Here is a 17497-nt window from a genome sequence, read left to right as displayed (position 1 = left end):
GATACCATAGCCCTTTTGTTTTCCTTTGACTATTCATATTTTTTATAAATATTTATACGAATAGATAATTCATATTATTGAAAATAGCTCCTTGTGTAACGAGGAACGCCAGTTCAAAAGATATTCATGCAATGTCTTACGATATATTTGCGGTGGATATATCCCACTGAAGTTATGCCATGACAATGGGCAGCACACATTTTCTCTAATTGGGTCTCATAGGAGATGCTTATTTTTAAAAGTTTTTGTTACTTGCCATTTGCGATCGATTTATGAGACTGGAGAAAAAAAAAGAAAAAGCACACACTTTCAAGGAAAAAGAAAGGAATGTAAAAGTGGAGCGGCATAATTGCCACCTTTTATAAGCTCTGCAAACAGAATCCGAATGAAATGGCATAGTTCCCCTTACCATAAAAAGGGACGGAAATAAAGATAAAGGTTTAGCTTTTCATTGTGACGACTGACTAGCATGCTTGCAATAACACCGCATCTGTTTTTCCTTTCTGTTTACATAAGAGATGGATCTACCATATCTTTTCTCGAGCACTCGCAACAGCAAGCATCACATGTTGCAACACTAGACAATCGTAACAGTAAGCTGTAAGCATCACATGCTGCAATCCTCGTGGGCTCATCGTCGCAGCCAATCTCGGCCTGTTCAGGAAGACCCAGACAGCTTTTTGCAGAGGAGGAGATCGCAGCAGTAATTCTAACCATTCCCATCAAGGCCCACACAGTAAGTTAGCAGCAGCAGCAACTGTGTCTAGTCTAGGTCTAGCTGCATCGATCTGGTCGATGCCAAATGGCCCACGTGGCCACACACACTGTCGAAGCCTCTCCACAAAGCTCTGGTACGAGCAACAGGCGAAGGTACAGTGTCATGAATGAGCAGCTGCCACTGCACGAAGATGTTTGCCTGTCTCTGGTCCGTTGCCCTTGGACCGGCTTGTAGCTTGGGGCCAGCTAGATGTCCAAGCCGACCCATTACCCATACATGTAGGGCTGCAAGGCATGAAGTGCATTTCAATTATTTGGTTTGCTTCTTCATCGATCACTTCTGTAATCTTATCAGATTCCAACGTGAGGTAAACCCGATCCAAATGCAAAATCCATTCATCTTGAACTACTCCATGCTTGAACCGGTAGACGCAACCAAACACAGCGTAAATCTAGCTTGCTACAATTTTTTTCCCCGAAAAACTAGCTAGCTACAATATCACAACGTCCATGCAGTCAAGCCAAACCTAACGCCCTTGTTTACTTTGACATAGTTCAGACCATCAAGAGAGCATTGGAAAATAGTCTAGTTTCGCACAGGATAAAAGCAATGTCCACAACTTTAATACACAGAGCAGCTACCCACCGCAAAGTTTCCAGCCTCCACGTCGCAACTGGACAAACAAAAATATGAACTGGTGCACCGTGTTACAATTTCAGATGTAATACCCCGATTGTACAATCCACCTTAACTTACAGAGAAACAAATGCAAAAGTCTAATTTGAAAACAAAATAGAAGCTTAAGAACTGACAACGGAATATCCTGGTTATTTTGCTTTTCTGATAAATACATGCCCTGGGACTATACTCTCAAACAAATACGACTTATCAGTTGATTACAAGGGGTTATTATACACCAACAGACCTCTTATGGCAACACTCTCCCTGTCGAAATACAACTCGACAAAGGATGTACATGGCTACTGAGCTAGAAACTCTCGTCCCTTTGGAACAGTATTGAGCCGACCATGACAGCTATTCCAGTGACCGCAATTGTGAAGAGGAGCCGCTTGTGTTGTGAACCATGAGCGGGACGTGCTGGTCGTACTGGTGGCGGAGGTCGTACTTCCCTCTCTGGAATTGTTCTGGCACTTAAAAGAAGCGTGTGATTAGCTCGAGTTTTATAATACTTCACAATTAGGAACGAATTGGCATCAAACTTGTTCCAAATGGAAGGTCAATATATAACCCAACAATGAGTGAACATATAGGCAGGAAGGCTAGGGCATTTGATTTGCTAAATTTCATGAATTTGGCTTGTACAAAAATTTAGGTCCATTAGACAGAGTTACAGTATGTTATATGTTGGATCACATAAATGTTAACATAGAATGCAAAGAATTCAGTATTATTAAAAGAAAGATGTGCACCTATACCTTGATGTTTCTGCAGAACCATTTGAGTTTGTATGGCACTGTATCTCATGCCCTATCCACTCACGTAGCCTAATATATTTTTTGCATGTTTGGCAATATTCTGTTCGGTTTCCACATACATCCTGTATATCAAAATGATGTGATGAGAACATTTAAAATAAAATTTGAAACATTACGTATTTTCAAAGGAAATTACAAATTATACCTGATGTTCATTCATATCAACTGCAGGCAGTTCGAACTCGCAATATTCACAGGCAACCATTCTCTGTGGGCACTTTTCACTTTTATGAAGATCCCAACTCTCACGCTCTATTGTTTCTTTGCAAAGGGTGCAATTCATCTGTATGTAAGAAGATGATATGTTTAAGGAAATGCACTAGGCAAAACTAAGCCAGATGTCCTATAACCTGGGACTAAAATGCAGCTTACTCCTCTAGTCACTACAGATCAACAGTGTTTCACTTTGGTTAATGAAGCACGTAAGAAATGAACTATACAGTTCCCAGGTATAAAAAGAAAGCTACCGCACTATCATGGTAATAAGAAAAATAAAACCAGTGTCGTACATGACCATAGCATTGATTCTAATCCCATGCATTCTGCAAATAACTTAAATTATGCAACAAAACATAAGTTCGTACTACCTCCTGTTTTAAATATATGATGTTTAGATATACTTTAAAAAAAGGAGGGAGAAGTTACTATGGCAACGAGCTAGACATTGACAACATCAACATGGAAACATATTTTGTACCGTACAAAGAGAAATAGTATGGTATGATGTTATAAGAGTAAGACATCACCACATCATACTTGAATGGTTCCAAACATACCGGGGCATGGTTTTCATCGTAATGTTCATCCATAAGCTTCCTCGGAACCATTTCTCCACAGTGCTGGCACTTTTGGAGGTTACGGGCGCAATGTACAGAATGCAAGTCAATGTTCGAAGACGGGATCTCCCGCTGACTGATGAACACAACGATAGAGAAACTTATCATGAATGAGGATTGACATGACAACAATAAAGAAACTTATCATGAATGAGGATTGACATGATTTGACAAATAGAGCATACATGCATGAAACACAATGATCATCAAACTACATTTCTACAATGGAACAGCAAGTCAAAATTTGCATGAACTTGACTAGCAATGGTGGTTGGTTGCATTGTGGAATGAAAAATAGTTGATCCCAGGTAAAACCCTATTATGGAAATAATGGCAAAGGTATCCAAGTCTGTTCAAAGACTGAATCTCTCTCCCACATCTGATTCATCCTAATCGACAAATGAGCCTAAAAAGAACAAGCATGTAAAATGCATTTTGTCCTAACCTTACATAAATGCATAACAGTGCCCCTGGTATGATGATAAAACATAATGTGATATCTTCTGTTTAATTTCTTCAAGTAACAAACAATTGGTTAATCCATCTAAGTTTAATTCTACAATGTGTGTAGAAATAATATGCTAAATTGCTGATCAGCAAACAAGCCATTTTTCTTCCGATTTGAATTTTTTTGCCGCATGAAATGCAGAAGCATATGCGCATATTGGTATTGTTGCTAGGACGCCGCCGAATTCAAAAGCATGATTAATAAACATCTTGATCACGCGATACGCCAGACCAGAACGCAACCAACAGCTCCTCGCGCCACCACGCGAATTCCCCTCCCCTCGATCCAATCGGACTCCTCCCAAGCCCTCCAGATCCACAAGCCCACGAGACACAACCGCACCACCGACACGTGACACACGTGCACCCGCCAAGACATCGGGAGCCGCGAGGGACAGAACAAAGGGGGCCAAAATCGGAAGCCAGGAACGGGGGGCGGCCACGAACCAGTGCGCGCAGGTGGAGACGGCGGGGGCAGCCGCGGCGAGATCAGTGTCGGCGCCGGCCGCTGCCATGTCGCCCGCCCCTTGACCTCCGGCTCCCGATCGGATCGGCGACGGGGGCGGTCTCCTCACCCGCGGCAGAGGCCGAGCAGAGCTGGGCTGCGGACGACAAGGAAGGGCGAGGCCGGAGGTCCCGAGCGATGGCGGGGAGAGGAGAGGAGACCCGGTGGGGAGGTGGAGTGATTGATCCGTGGAAGGGAGGAGAGAATTTATGGGAGGGCGAGGGAGGTGGGTGGATTAGGCGAGGTCAGGCGTGGCATGCTGGAGTTCGTCTCGTTTGCTGGGTCCGGGTGGAGTAATTACAGTACCACCAGGCACCGGCCTTGGGCTTGCCGGGCCCTGGCTTCCATTTTTTGCCCTTTTGTTGTAGGGCTAGGGCCGGGCCGAGCGGGTTTGAGGATCAAGGTCAGCGGTCGTCTGAAACGCGGCCCGCCGGGAGGGGACAGCACTTTTTTTTTTAATGGATAACAAGTTCCATTAGTCAGATTTTCCTGGCTTATCACCAGACACCAACAAAGTTACAAAGTCTGGTATACAGCCTTGCCACAGCAAAGGACCGTTCGTACAGTTTAAGCCCATAGCCGCTAGAGTATCAGCCACTGTATTACAATCTCGGGATACATGAGGTATAATACATTCAGAGAATTCCTTATACATTAAAACCTCGATATCACCTAATAATGTGCCTAAGATAGAACTGTCTACCCCTGGAGCAGATAAAGCCTTGGCCACAAAAGCTGCATCAGTCTCCAAAATAATACGCCTCATTCTTAAACCAGCAGCACACTCCATACCTTTCAAACAAGCAACTGCCTTAGCACGCTGAGCACTTATTAGGAAATTAGCTGAGCCGGCACCAGCAGCTATCACCATGCCAGTGTGATCTCTAATGACAAAACCCCATCCAGCTTTTTTTATCCCGAGGATAAAAGCTCCATCACAATTGATCTTGTAAACATCTTCTGGTGGGACTTTCTATTTTGGCTTGCTATTTGAGGTTAAAGCCTCCCTCATGTGTGTTGTATCTCTCCACACCTGAAAATGGAAATAAAAGTCATTAATCACTTCATAAGCAGACTTCTTTCTTTCACCTGAGTTTGTCTTATTACGTGCAGACCACCAACACCACATAAATAAAATTATTTTACATTGGTTATCTGTGTTAAAGCCCCAAATTTTCTCCAACACTGTCTTGGGTGAATTTTCTGCCTTCAGCATGATTCTTATGTCTTCCATATTCAGCAAGCGCCAGCACAACTTTACCGCCTTACATTTAAAAAATAGATGACCTGAATCTTCATTAGACCTTAGGCACATCGGACACCGCGTGTCAAGATCCACGCCTCTTCTTGCAATGTTTAATTTCACCTGCAAAGCATTATGAGCCATCGGCCAGACAAACATTTTGATTTTGTTTTGCACATTCAATTTCCATATTTTGCTCCAATCAAAATCCCTTCCTTCTGCATATGAGGTGGATGTGTCACGGCTATTTTGGTGATCCCTCCTCTTTGTTCCTAGAACATACGCAGATTTAACAGAAAATTTTCCATTAGAATCTGGGTGCCAAGCCAAGAAATCTTCTGTCTCAATAGAGATCGGTAGTGACAATATGATATTTGCATCTTCTTCATAGAATGTATCTCGCACTAGCTGTTCATCCCAATCTTCAGTGATCGGATTAATCAACTCTTCAACTTTCTGGAGGATGGAGGCACCTTTTGGGGTGATGACCCTTCTTGTATCCCCTCGGGGAATCCATGGATCCTTCCAAATATTAATTGTCTTGCCATTACCAACCCTCCAAATCAAACCATCCTTCAAAAGTTGCAGACCCTTCAGAATACTTCGCCATGTATAGGACATTCCTCCCCTCGGCCTAGCTTCTAGTAAATTTCCAGTTGGAAAATATTTAGCCCGAAGGACTTGAGAGCATAAAGCATTTGGAACCATCAATAGTCGCCATGCTTGCCTGGCTAACATAGCTATGTTAAAAATATGCAAATCTCGGAAGGTGAGACCACCATTCCGCTTTGTTCTTGTAATTTTCTCCGAGCTTACCCAATGAATCTTATTTTCTTTGTCCTGTTGATTCCACCAGTATCTCCCTATCATTGAAGAGATCTGTTCACACAAACCTTTTGTTAGGTCAAAACATGACATCAGCACCTTTTGGGGACAGCACTTGGGTGTGTTGAGGTGTCTCTCTTTTTCATGCCAACCTATGGGCTTGATCGTCCAAAAATGTCACAGGAGGGTCACGTGATGTATGTCAACGCGTGGCTTACCCATGCTGCACGAGTAAATGAAACTTTCGTCGAATGCTGGATCCGGTGCTGCCCCCGCCTGCCCTGGATCTTGCTCGGTGGAGCCGTGTCCCTTCGATCCAACGTGACAGGTACGGTACGCACACTTCTTCTTCTCCCCGGCCTCCGTGAGAAATTTGTCGTACATGGAATTCAAAACGTGCCAGATAGAGAACTTCATGGTCAAACAGATGTCCGTACAGTAGAGCGGCACATATGCATATATACACATCTGCCTTCGCATCACGCATTGCAAATTTGCATCCCGCACCTGAACCAAACGGGGAAAAGAAGCTACTGGATCACACAGGATACAGGTTAGTTTCTCACACCAGCGCATTATTTCCCCCCGGCAACGAAGACACCAAAGCTGCGGCCTGAGACTAGCTGAAGTATTTTCTGTACAGCGACCTGGAGATCGCCAGGGCGTCGCCCGTGGCCTTCACGGCGTACAGCTCCTTCCCGGACTGCCACTGGTTGGAATACGAGATCCAGTCCTTCCTCCACTCCTCCAGCTGGAAGCTCCGGTTCTCTTGCAGGCTCCTCGTTAGGTACGCGAAGTACTTTGACGCCCGTGGAAGGTAATAGCTTTTCAGCAGCCCGCTCCAAAACTTATTGGCTGGTAATTTGCATTGGGATGAACAAGGAAGAGCAGGATTAGTAATGCAGAGCTGAGCCAGACAACCAGTATAGTAGGTTATACATTTTACAAAATACAGTACGTGGCATTACCGTAGTCATGCAATTTACTCTGCTCAGTCTCTGTGTTGTCGTACCACATCGTCACCTGTGTTCTGGCATTCCACTCGTACTGATAAAAGAAGGTTCAGTCCAGTCCTTGCTAACAGGAAAGAAAAAGGGATTGGTCTAGGATCCAGATATTAGATGAACAACATTGAACGTACCTGCTTGCGTTCATTTTCAGTCACAGCAAGACTTTTTGCACTTTCCAACCAGGAGCCCAACAGAAAATTATCATCAGCGGCTAGTAATGTATCAATATCCACAATGAGTTCAAGAAATTTCCGTGTGTGAGAATTCAAGCCATTCAAATCTTTCTTCTGGTATGAACGCATCGCGTCAAGGTACACTTCATTTGCTAGTTTTGATAGGCACTGCCTGGTTAGGTCGACAAGGTCATACCTGAGGTAAAAATCATCACTCATCAGCAATACTCGATTACAAAATCATGCCTAAGTGGCATAACTACTTCATTTCACTAAACCTAAAGAAATGAAAAACTGAGCGTCAATATGGTACCCTGAATTCCGCATCGAACCTATTGACTCAGGAATAGAGTTGGCAACAGCTGAAAAAGGAACAAACTGATCTCAAGACTTAAAAGAGGGATGCATATCAGACCTATATGTGAGAGTTCTTGAAAAATCATTTCCAGCATTGAGGAATAGTTCAAGGGCTTTGACGGCCTCCTTTGTGGAATACCATAGATGTGGATGTGGTAGGCTTCCAGAGACCTCACTTAAGAAAAACCTCCTACGGTTACTCCGAATTGACATACTCCTTCGATTAGAAAGCTGAGAGCTGAATGAGCTTGGACTTATGTCTGGAAATTCAACTATATAGTCTTTATTATGATCCTGCGACCAACATATGGAAGTGCATATTACTCTAGGGACAGGCACTGGATAGTTGCAACAAAGAAGAATGTTTGAAATCACACCGCAATTCCATCAGTGCAATTGTATATCGTACGATACAAATATCTCCAAGCTTTCTCTATTTCAGCATTGGCTTGACCATATCGCCTATAGGAGTACGTTTTTAACCAATCCTGGAAGGTTATGAGAACAAATGTTAGACGGTAATCAACCTATCAAAGCAAAATATGAGGTCAAATTTAACAGATGTAAGATAATATCTAAAGCAGTAATATTGGACAAACCATAGCGAGTTTTCCATGAAAGAAAAGACACATATATGATTTGTACTAAATAGCACAATGTGTGTAAGGATTTCAAGCAAGAAATTATAAAAGTTACAGAGTTTGGTATTTTTCGTAATCCTTTTCTGGTACTGCACCTGTCAACATTTTACTCAAGACGGAGAAAATTTTAACTGATTCCCTTATCGTACTAAAATCAAACGAGGGAATGGAAGACTATTAGCAGAAGGCCGAAGCTACCTTTTGATCAGATTGGTTATCTTTAGCATTTCAAATAAAAAACCTTGTGTAGTGGTACATTGATATTAAAGTGCTAACTTATATATAGTGGCATCTCACACTCTGTACAACTATAATAGTTCCAAAACAAAGAAATGTGAAGAGCGGTGAAACATAATTCATAAAAGCTAGGTTTATACTATTACCTCAACTTCAACCTTCTTATCACGAAATGCCATTTCAGATGTAAGTTCATAAACAACTGGATTCTGTTCTATTCCCTCCATGCACATGCCAACACCAATCTTAAAAAAGAGCAAGCGTTGAACGTCACTTCACAAGTATTCATTAGATGCATCATAGGAAATGCATGAGTTTCGAAAATCTACATGTGTATCATGAAAGATGAATGACCAAATAATCAGAATAACAAGCACGTATGGCAGAACACATTGGTTCACTTCAAAATTGATACGTCAGGCAATAAATGTTTTCAGTTCACACATGAAAATGCCGGAAATGAGATATGTGTTCCATTAGAGAAAAGGGTGCACGCACCATTGTTGAATTGTAACTCGTATGGGCATCAATGGGGCCAGATGCAACTGAATCAAGTATGCCATACATTTCAATATTCCCACCAAAGTTGTGTAGCAAGCACCTAGATTAAACAAATTATTCTATAAATATGGTTGAGGAAATGGGGAATTCTATGCAGATTTCAAAAACAGAAATGAGAACAGAAAAGGACGGTTTCGATTTACAGGATGGGAAGGAGGGGGTAGTTAAAGTAGACATACCAGATGTATGGTACGCCGTAGAACTGAGAGGACATTTTCCAAATGGGCTTGACATCCGCAAATAAATCAAGGACTATCATCTTACCAATTGGAACAGAGTGAAGTAGTGCCTGAAAGTCAAAGGGGAGCAGGTTAACCTATTCGCAAGTAAGTGCTAAAAGGACAAGGAACTACTGCATTAACATTCTAAGTTATCACATTTATTTGAGAGCTCAAAGTGCAGTAGATCGAAAGCAAGACAGGAGCTTACTTTCATTTGAGGTTCCTTCCAGAACGCAGCGTCTGAATAGAATAGCCAACCCTGCATCAAGAAGCACATGATTATGCTCAAAGTTTCCAGTCATTAGATGGTGACTGATAACAAACTGTAGCGTACTGCAAGCATATTCACAGACACCATGTTAAGACAGTTTTCCTTTTTAACAAACTTGGACAGGAGCCACTGCTAAAAATGATACCTCACATATGTATTTTCCTATGTACATTGTTTGACTGCATGGCGTATTTCTTAATGTTTTCACATATTTTTCCACCCAATGATTGCTCCATCCTCTTAATTGGTCAATCTACAACCATCTATAGGACATATGACTGGCATGACAACATAAAATGCAGAAATATTTTTCATTGGTAAAAGAAGGGTGTGACTTGTGAGCACACCTGCATTAACCACACGGCATTCTTGTTTCCTCTTGACATTGCTTCATAAATAGCAGAACCAAGTGATGAAATATATGCTGGTTCATTTGTGGGTGGGGTATTCTCATTGAACGTGTCACTGAAAGTAATAGCCATAACTGTAAAATGTGCAATGTGTACAGGATGTAGAAAGTAATAACAGCAAGTGAGCAAATAACATATATACACAGAATGTCCAACTGCGTGCTAAGCTGGTAACCAATGAGATATGAGAAGAGTGACATAATGAACCACCAATAAATCAAGAATTTTGAAGTATCCACCAATAGTACCTTAAACCAGATGATATGTAAATTCTATCAATACTTTAAACAGAATCAAGAATCATTTTCCCCCTCAGGATAGCAAGTTCACACTTGCGATTTAAATGAAGGACGAACTGAGGTAAGAACGAGCAGGTGTGATAGTTAAGTTTACCACCATCTACTTTGGTCTAGAATTGTAATTCCTCATGTACTCTATAGTCTATACTAAAAACACTTAAAGATAGATTATTCAAACTAGGCCTACTAGAATATAGTAGGTCTTCTCCAGTGACATCTTCCAAGGCTAAAGCATTGCTTCATTATTTACAACTTAGGAATAACTGTAGTACAGTATTGTTAAGATTTTCCCTTCATAGTTTCAACATTCAAGTTGTATCCCTTGCTACAAATCAAAACTCATTTGTTAACAAGGAAAGATAAACCATTCCCACTAATAGCAGCTGATAGCAAAACCTTGTGACCCAACATGCAAAGGACACAGAGCAATCGCACATACATTCAGGAGATATTCCAAAGAAACAGATTAGTCGGACATACCAGTTATAGATGTTAGTTACATCACCGTATTCTGCATACATCCAAAAAGATAAAAGAAAAAATGAATATCTATATATACCTTTTATTTGATTCAGAAACTTCGGAACAAAATCAAGTTTCATATGTTGCAAGGAAACAAATGACAGGTACATACCTTTTATTTGTTGCTTGATAAAAGCCTGCCCAACTTCTATAAACAATGCATCAGATGGACCAAGAAGATAAGTGCAGCACCACCTAGGGTCAGCATCAACAGTATTCCTGAAGCAGAAAATATCATGTAGACAATAAAATATGTAAGCTAACACGTCATGTTAGTGTTTTCAAGAGACATTATGAATATAATAATAACTACGGCCTAAGCTACACAAAGTATCAATGACATTAATACAAATTCTATAAGAAAGTATTTTACCAGTCACCAAGCCGGGTAATGTTGGCAGATGGAAACAATTTTGAGAACACAGCTGGAACATTTCCTGAGAACGATGGAAGAACTGTAAAATAGTAGTGCACCGTAAGTACAAATCTCGAAACAGTATCTACCGCACTGTAGTAATTGAATATAGCTAGAAAAAAAAAGTGCATTAGTCTTTCAACTTTATCGATGCATCACAAAGGAAAAAGATAAACAGAACTGCAAATGTAAGAAACTTGAAAGATAGGTGGCAAGGTGGTATAAATGCGATGGACTTTGTTAAATATTGAAGAACAGTAAATAAACCATACCAGGGACCATCCCTAGCTCAATCATACGGGATAGTATTTTCTTCTGCAGTGCCAATTGTTGATCCAACCAATTTTGTGAGAGTGGTCCACCCCACCTAAGAGATTGAAAAAAAACATGAATTCATCCTCTTTTATGTCAGGCCGACAAATACATAGCACCAAATGATCCTATCTCCAAAAGGTCTTATCTATTAAGTTAAACTACAGAACTACGGCAGTGGTTTAGTCAATGTTATAATGAAGTTAGATGAATTAGTGGTCACATGGAATAGTAACACCTGATTTCAAGAGAGAAAGAAACAAGCAGGTAAAGAGATCTTTAACACGACAAATTTTTATTGAACCAAAACTCCAAAGAACGAACACCTCCAAAAGATATCATCTTCAGAGCGGTGATGTCATGATGTAGACACATTTGAACAAGAGCTCCTTTTCTCGTATGCATAAGGTAAAAAATCATCCTATCTGAACATAACCAAACACCTACATCAGAGAATATATCCTTGTTCATTTTATAGTCATGTACTGTTTATCTTACATTCTCACAACTTTTGCCAAGTTTAGCAATAGAAAATAAATCTTAGTCCTTACCCATGCAAGTTCCCCATTCTGGCCCAAGCAAGGAAAGCTGGTCCACCGAAAAAATTGTCTAAATCTCTGTCGGTGACATTAAAACTCTGAAATAACATTCATGAATTAATAAGGCCCCAATCACAATGAGAAGTTAGAAATAAACTCAAATAATAGCACAGATTCAAAATGACAAGGACAATACATGAAAAGCAGTGACAGTACTTTTTGTAATTAACATTTAGGTTTTTGTCTTTTTGATGATTACACAAGGTCCAAATTGATCAGAGATAGTACTTTTTGTAATAAGTGCAAGTCTGCAATATACACAAGGATTTTTCATTGTCCAGGTGTTAAGACAATATTTGACGTATAGTTATATATGGCAAAGGAGAAAAACACTGAAATTTGTCACACTACTACCCTACTTAGTTTGACACATACAGAACTAAATCGGTTCAATGCTTCATTACCTTGTGAGCTGTTCTGCTATTAGATCATTTAGATTCTAGAGTTCTAGAACAGAATGTAAATATTGTATTCAGTGGTCAGTTCCTATTAACAAGGGACAGGCAACTTAGCTCAACTTGCTGAGCTAGCCTAGTGGGCCACAATTGGACAACACCATGTGAATATAACTGGTTTTTACGCTGGTGCAGACTTTGCTCAAGTCTAAACATATGCTCCACCACCACTGATATTATTATGAATAATTCATAATATTGAACTGTAAAGTCTAAACACTAATGGAAAAATGTTTTAAAAACATGAGCTGCAATAATTAGAACATTTCAGCATTGTAGATGTGTCTGTCACACTACCTTAAAAACCTTTTGCCAGATAGCTTCCTGTCCCGTAAATGCTAAAGGCAAGTTAATTCCTTGAAGTGCCATCCAGTCAATTTCTTTCTCCCATCTTTTCCAGTCCCACCACACAAAGGAGTCTATAGAAACACTACATGAATTTTAGCAGAGATAAAAAAATGTTGGAATCCCTGTAAATTTGGAAGATTTCAAAGATATTTCTTTCAAAATTAGAACTTATAACTAAATGTTCAATAAGAAAGCTATATGTTTGAAATTTACGGGTTAACGAAGCAAAAATCTTGGGCAAAAATTAGTAGGATTGGATGTACAAGACTAGATGCTGATGCAATGGTTCTGTATGGACAATAGAAGTTGTAGATTAGTATGATGAAAACAAAACATGGCATGATCATACTTTGAAAACCACATCATACATTTATACTCTCCAGTCACAAGGACAGTAGAGTGCTGACTGTGATGAGTCCTGGTGCTGAGGGACTTAGAGCTTGATGTTGAAGATACAAATAACTTTTGAATGAATAAAATATAGGTCTACGAAAACAGAAATCTAAGCCAAGAAATGACTCACAGCTAGAAGTGACGACATTCTGATAGTAATTCCAAGGAACAGGACGCTCAATCTTCACGCCCTCGCCCTTCACATGTGGCAGAGACCCAGGCGAAGGGACTGATGCCAGTTGTGCGCCCCCAGTCTTGTCCCAAGAGATGTGCGCGCCACACCAGTATTTCAAGTACCAGTGGAGACCAGACACGAGCTCAACACCTGTGGTTCCCTGGATCCTGTAACACCAAAACCAGGACGAGGTAATTGCATTAACCTTCCTGATGTAGTCAGACCATGTCCAGTTTTGTCAATTCTTGCATTACATGCATTCCTAATGCTCAACTAAGGAGCCAAAGTCGAAAATAGATTTTTGAATTTTAAGCAAACCACTGTGCCAACGTGATGGTAGACAAGGAATGATCGCAGGACAGCAAAATCCAGAACATGAATGAAGATCATCATGTTTCACTATATCTGCATATCAAGCTCATCGATGCATGCATGAAGAATTGCTACCAGATGGGTCATTTCAAAACCACTTGTCCAAAAGTTCATGGCAAGAAAAAATTGTGTGGAACAAACAAGTGCCCAAAGAGCAACATACAGAATCTCCGCTCCGCCTGTGCCCGAATTGTCAACGACGTTGTTTATCCTGAAGCAGCTTGATTCGCCGCAGACGCTCCCCTGGAGCGACGAAAGCAAAGGGGGCACCAGAAAGGAGTCAACGAATTCTGCCACGAAACGGGAAAGGAGCAACTTTAAAAGAAGCACGAGCACCACGACCCTCCAACCTTGGAGTCGATCTGGAAGCTGAAGCTGCGCGCGTAGGAGGGGAGGAGCCGGCGCAGCACCCCGGCGGCCGCCGCCTCCTGCTCCGCCGGCGAGGCCCTGCGGCTGCCCGCCGCCCCGCGGAGCGCCCCCCACGCGGACAGGCCGCCCGCCGCCGCCGCCGCCGCCGCCGCTGGAGGCGACGGCAGAAGCGCGAGCAGCAGGACGAAGAGGAGGAGGGGAAGAGGCCGCGGTGGCCCCATGGCGAATTCCGGCGTTCGCGCTCCGCCTGGGTTGCTCGCGCGCGCGCACAGAAGCACCACAAGTCCACAGCCTCCCCGCAAGCAGGGCCGTGCGGACTCGCAGGAGGATTGAGGAATCCGTGGCGATTGCGTCACGGAGAATTAATTAATCAGAGGCAATGGATAATGCGGGCGTGGATGATGGAGCGGAGCGGCGGCGATTTGGACCGCCTGCCGAACGCAGTTGATTGAGCTGTTCGTGTTTATCATCATCAGAGACTTGGAATCTTCTTCCATTTGGACGAAGCAGGCGAGGGGTTAACGGCCGATTCGGAGTTTTCCCGGCCCGTTTCGGTTAACAATAAAAAATCCGTTTCATTGTTCCTCCACTCCATGGCTAGTTAGCTTAGCTAACATGATTGACCACTTGATCATCCCGATCATATGAATCAAACTCCGCAGATACAACGGAGGATGGTGGGATTTCTAGAAATTGGGAAGAACGTTTCATCTAGATGAAAGCTTATCGATTACCTTTTATATTAAACTAACCCCACATCATTACTTTTTTTATATGACAGCCCGTTAATGAAAACGGAACTCCCATTAGAAGTAGCCTTATTATACTATAGTAATTACTTCAACGATCAACGGCTGGCGCTTGACACCCAAATCCTGCTTTGGGTCCAAGATAATTACGTGAAGGTAGTAGTTCGTTTTAATTTGCAAATTTGTATTGTTTTTAGATCCTCGATAACAACATCCCTACATCTATTGTAAAAAAGTACAAGCAAGATATAATTATTGATTGCTTATTAAAGAGAGAGCCATTGTGTGTACCAAAGCTAAAGGTGCTCAAAACGATTGAGCATACCCACGGTTCAAACACGGTCTAGTGAAAACTAACTTGTGCATAAATTTGTTATTGCCCCCGCGCGTGGACATTAAAATATGCGCAATCTGTTACATTGTACTAGTCCTTTTAGTTATTCACTCGTATTATATAGGAGTAGAGCGGTAAGATATCACACTCGCCTCAATACCAACATATATATATATATATAGCAATAGGTTTTAAAATTGTTGGATCTGTTTTGCGCACTTTAAAATTATCGGAGCAGGCTGGTATCTCCAAGAATTCGTGTTAGTTGTGGAGCTAGCCTAGGGATACACCAATATTAGCGTTTACTGGGTTGTTTACTTGTTTTGTTTTCAATCTAGAGTACAAAGAAATATTTGAACCATTTTATTTTCGGCCTTAAATTAGTCCGTCTTTACGGCCAGCCTTAATTAAAAAACTATCAAGGGACTTTTATTTTTGGTATATTAACCATTCTGATTCCTCCGCGGTCAACTTCACCTACACACAAGCTGCATAGCACTTAAAGAAAAAGGAGAATGATGTAAGCTCGTGCATGCATATGTAAGAGAGAAAAAAGAATGGCGGGTAGCTGTGCACATGCACACAATTTTAAAATAAATAGACCGTAGTTTCAAAACCGAGCATCGAAATCAAAAACCGATTATACAGTTGCGTTTATTTCAATAAGAGCTTCAAAACAAGATGCGATATATTTTTTGTGAGAGAAATTTTTTCAGTACATTCTAATTTGCTTATGATATTTGCAAAAGGGAGTGGGGGTGCCATACGCCAAAAGGAAGCTATGTTGCTTCACATGCCTGAGTTCAGTTAAGTGGATATTGATGTTCATGTTGTGAAGATAGATTGTTTGGTGTTGTTAGTGGATGGGGGTAAATAACTTTGTTGGGTAGGTGAATGTTTATTGCATGATTAATAATAGGCAACTTTATCAGATCAGTTGAGCATTTTAACTAATTTATTTTGTTATTTTTCCATTAAATATAAAGCAATTTATGTGTCTTTGTAAATATTGTCAAAATATATGCAAATGAGGTCTTGTTTTGAAGGTCTCTTCGAAAGAATATAGTTGTGGAATCGGAATTTGAATTTGATTGGTGGTTCAAGAACTAACAACTTTTCTAAATTTTGAAAGTTGCTTGCATGTGTCCACTGGCCCACTAGGATAAGTGCAGAGTTGATGGAAAATTTAGGCTGCCGTAGAATAGTGTAAACTACGGCCGGTCGGAATAAAATTATTACCTTATTTTATAATACAAAGTTCGGAATCTAATGTTGGTGTAAGAGGTAGAGCTTTGCCGAACCAGACCTAAACTCGTCAAATTCAAGTTCAGGTACGGTCCACAAAACCTACACAAGCTAGTAGAGTTATGACTTTTCATCTAACCAATAAACCCCAAGATTTAGTCTGCTTATTATTACACGCAAAGTTTTTCTTTCTTCCATGAGGAGGGCTGCTCATCAGCTCATCGCCCACGCTCCCAGGATGACAACACGAGGAGGTCACGTTAGTTATTCTAGATCTGCCTCATTTACCTCTGAGTTTCCTTGGCACGAGAGGGAGCTTGATCAAGAGTAACCAGATCTTGATACGAGAGATCGCACAAACGGGAGAAAGAAAAAAAAAGAAAGGATACCCTATTTTCAGTCCCTTTCCCCCCCTTTCCTTGGTGACGGGCGCGGCGCGCAGACGCGTGTGTTGCCATTTCTGAACGTGTATCGACGTTGCATCCCGGCGGGGCGGTCCACCGACCACCATCCACTGTACCGTGGGCGCGGGCGTACGTGTGGAACACGCACGCACCCGGACCCCAGCTGCTGCCGGCCCGGGTCGCCGATGGCGAATGGGCACCACCCCTGGTGGCCGTGTGCGTGAACCCGTACGCCGCCTGATTCCTTCCAGATGCCGGCCGGTTCTCGCAGCGCGTCAGTTGATGGGTGCGTGTCTGCCCCCTCCGACCGGCCGGCCGAAAGCTCGCAATTATCGCCTTCGATCACGCGGAGCCGCTGGGCCCTACCGGACGGTGATCATGCATGCGGATGCGGCGCTAGAAGAATCTTGTGACGTACACAGTCACCTCTGGGCTCTGGCCGGTCGAGCTAGCGATCGATAGCTCCAGTATGCATGGTGTCCCCTGCCCGGCGTA

General features: G+C 41.9%; 2 protein-coding genes across 5 annotated transcripts; both read right to left on the bottom strand.

Moving 5' to 3' along the window:
- Positions 1 to 1406: 1406 nt before the first annotated feature.
- LOC112878311 (XIAP-associated factor 1-like) lies at positions 1407 to 4340 on the bottom strand. Of its 2 annotated transcripts, none has more exons than XM_025942759.1 (5): positions 4005 to 4340; positions 2991 to 3126; positions 2360 to 2497; positions 2155 to 2276; positions 1407 to 1863 (listed from the first exon to the last, which is right to left on the bottom strand). In XM_025942759.1, the coding sequence occupies exons 1-5, from the start codon at positions 4070 to 4072 to the stop codon at positions 1707 to 1709; spliced, it is 621 nt and encodes a 206-aa protein (XP_025798544.1). In that variant the 5' UTR covers positions 4073 to 4340; the 3' UTR covers positions 1407 to 1706. The 2 variants fall into 2 exon arrangements, with proteins under 2 accessions (XP_025798544.1, XP_025798543.1); XM_025942758.1 differs by having other exon boundaries at positions 1407 to 1869; positions 4005 to 4337.
- A 2169-nt stretch (positions 4341 to 6509) lies between these two features.
- Positions 6510 to 14810, bottom strand: LOC112874833 (alpha-N-acetylglucosaminidase). Of its 3 annotated transcripts, none has more exons than XM_025938387.1 (19): positions 14252 to 14788; positions 14065 to 14144; positions 13485 to 13696; positions 12911 to 13032; positions 12111 to 12196; positions 11520 to 11614; positions 11206 to 11287; positions 10945 to 11051; positions 10791 to 10821; positions 9949 to 10066; positions 9539 to 9589; positions 9289 to 9398; positions 9047 to 9149; positions 8695 to 8793; positions 8048 to 8158; positions 7729 to 7964; positions 7272 to 7509; positions 7099 to 7177; positions 6510 to 6985 (listed from the first exon to the last, which is right to left on the bottom strand). In XM_025938387.1, exons 1-19 carry the CDS (start codon positions 14489 to 14491, stop codon positions 6750 to 6752), a joined length of 2436 nt encoding a protein of 811 aa, XP_025794172.1. In that variant the 5' UTR covers positions 14492 to 14788; the 3' UTR covers positions 6510 to 6749. The 3 variants fall into 3 exon arrangements, 2 of the variants coding, with proteins under 2 accessions (XP_025794172.1, XP_025794171.1); XR_003225045.1 differs by having other exon boundaries at positions 6967 to 6985; positions 7099 to 7207; positions 14252 to 14810; XM_025938386.1 differs by having other exon boundaries at positions 6528 to 6985; positions 10791 to 11051; positions 14252 to 14793.
- Between the last annotated feature and the right edge of the window lie 2687 nt (positions 14811 to 17497).

Source organism: Panicum hallii, chromosome 9 (assembly GCF_002211085.1).
Source record: "Panicum hallii strain FIL2 chromosome 9, PHallii_v3.1, whole genome shotgun sequence".
In the NCBI taxonomy this organism is placed as follows: Eukaryota; Viridiplantae; Streptophyta; class Magnoliopsida; order Poales; family Poaceae; genus Panicum; species Panicum hallii.
The sequence above is the reverse complement of the archived record's forward strand: the minus strand, read 5'-3'. Positions and strand labels throughout refer to the sequence as shown.

Excerpts from the sequence above, each read along its gene's own strand:
- LOC112874833 (XM_025938386.1), bottom strand. The coding sequence starts at position 14,491 with ATGGGGCCACCGCGGCCTCTTCCCCTCCTCCTCTTCGTCCTGCTGCTC. Across the intron at positions 11,615-12,110 it reads AGAATGGGGAACTTGCATGG|GTGGGGTGGACCACTCTCAC; the intron begins GTAAGGACTAAG and ends TCAATCTCTTAG. Across the intron at positions 9,150-9,288 it reads TACGGCGTACCATACATCTG|GTGCTTGCTACACAACTTTG; the intron begins GTATGTCTACTT and ends TGTTTAATCTAG.
- LOC112878311 (XM_025942758.1), bottom strand. The coding sequence starts at position 4,072 with ATGGCAGCGGCCGGCGCCGACACTGATCTCGCCGCGGCTGCCCCCGCC. Across the intron at positions 3,127-4,004 it reads GTCTCCACCTGCGCGCACTG|TCAGCGGGAGATCCCGTCTT; the intron begins GTTCGTGGCCGC and ends TGTGTTCATCAG. Across the intron at positions 1,870-2,154 it reads GGTTCTGCAGAAACATCAAG|TGCCAGAACAATTCCAGAGA; the intron begins GTATAGGTGCAC and ends GCTTCTTTTAAG.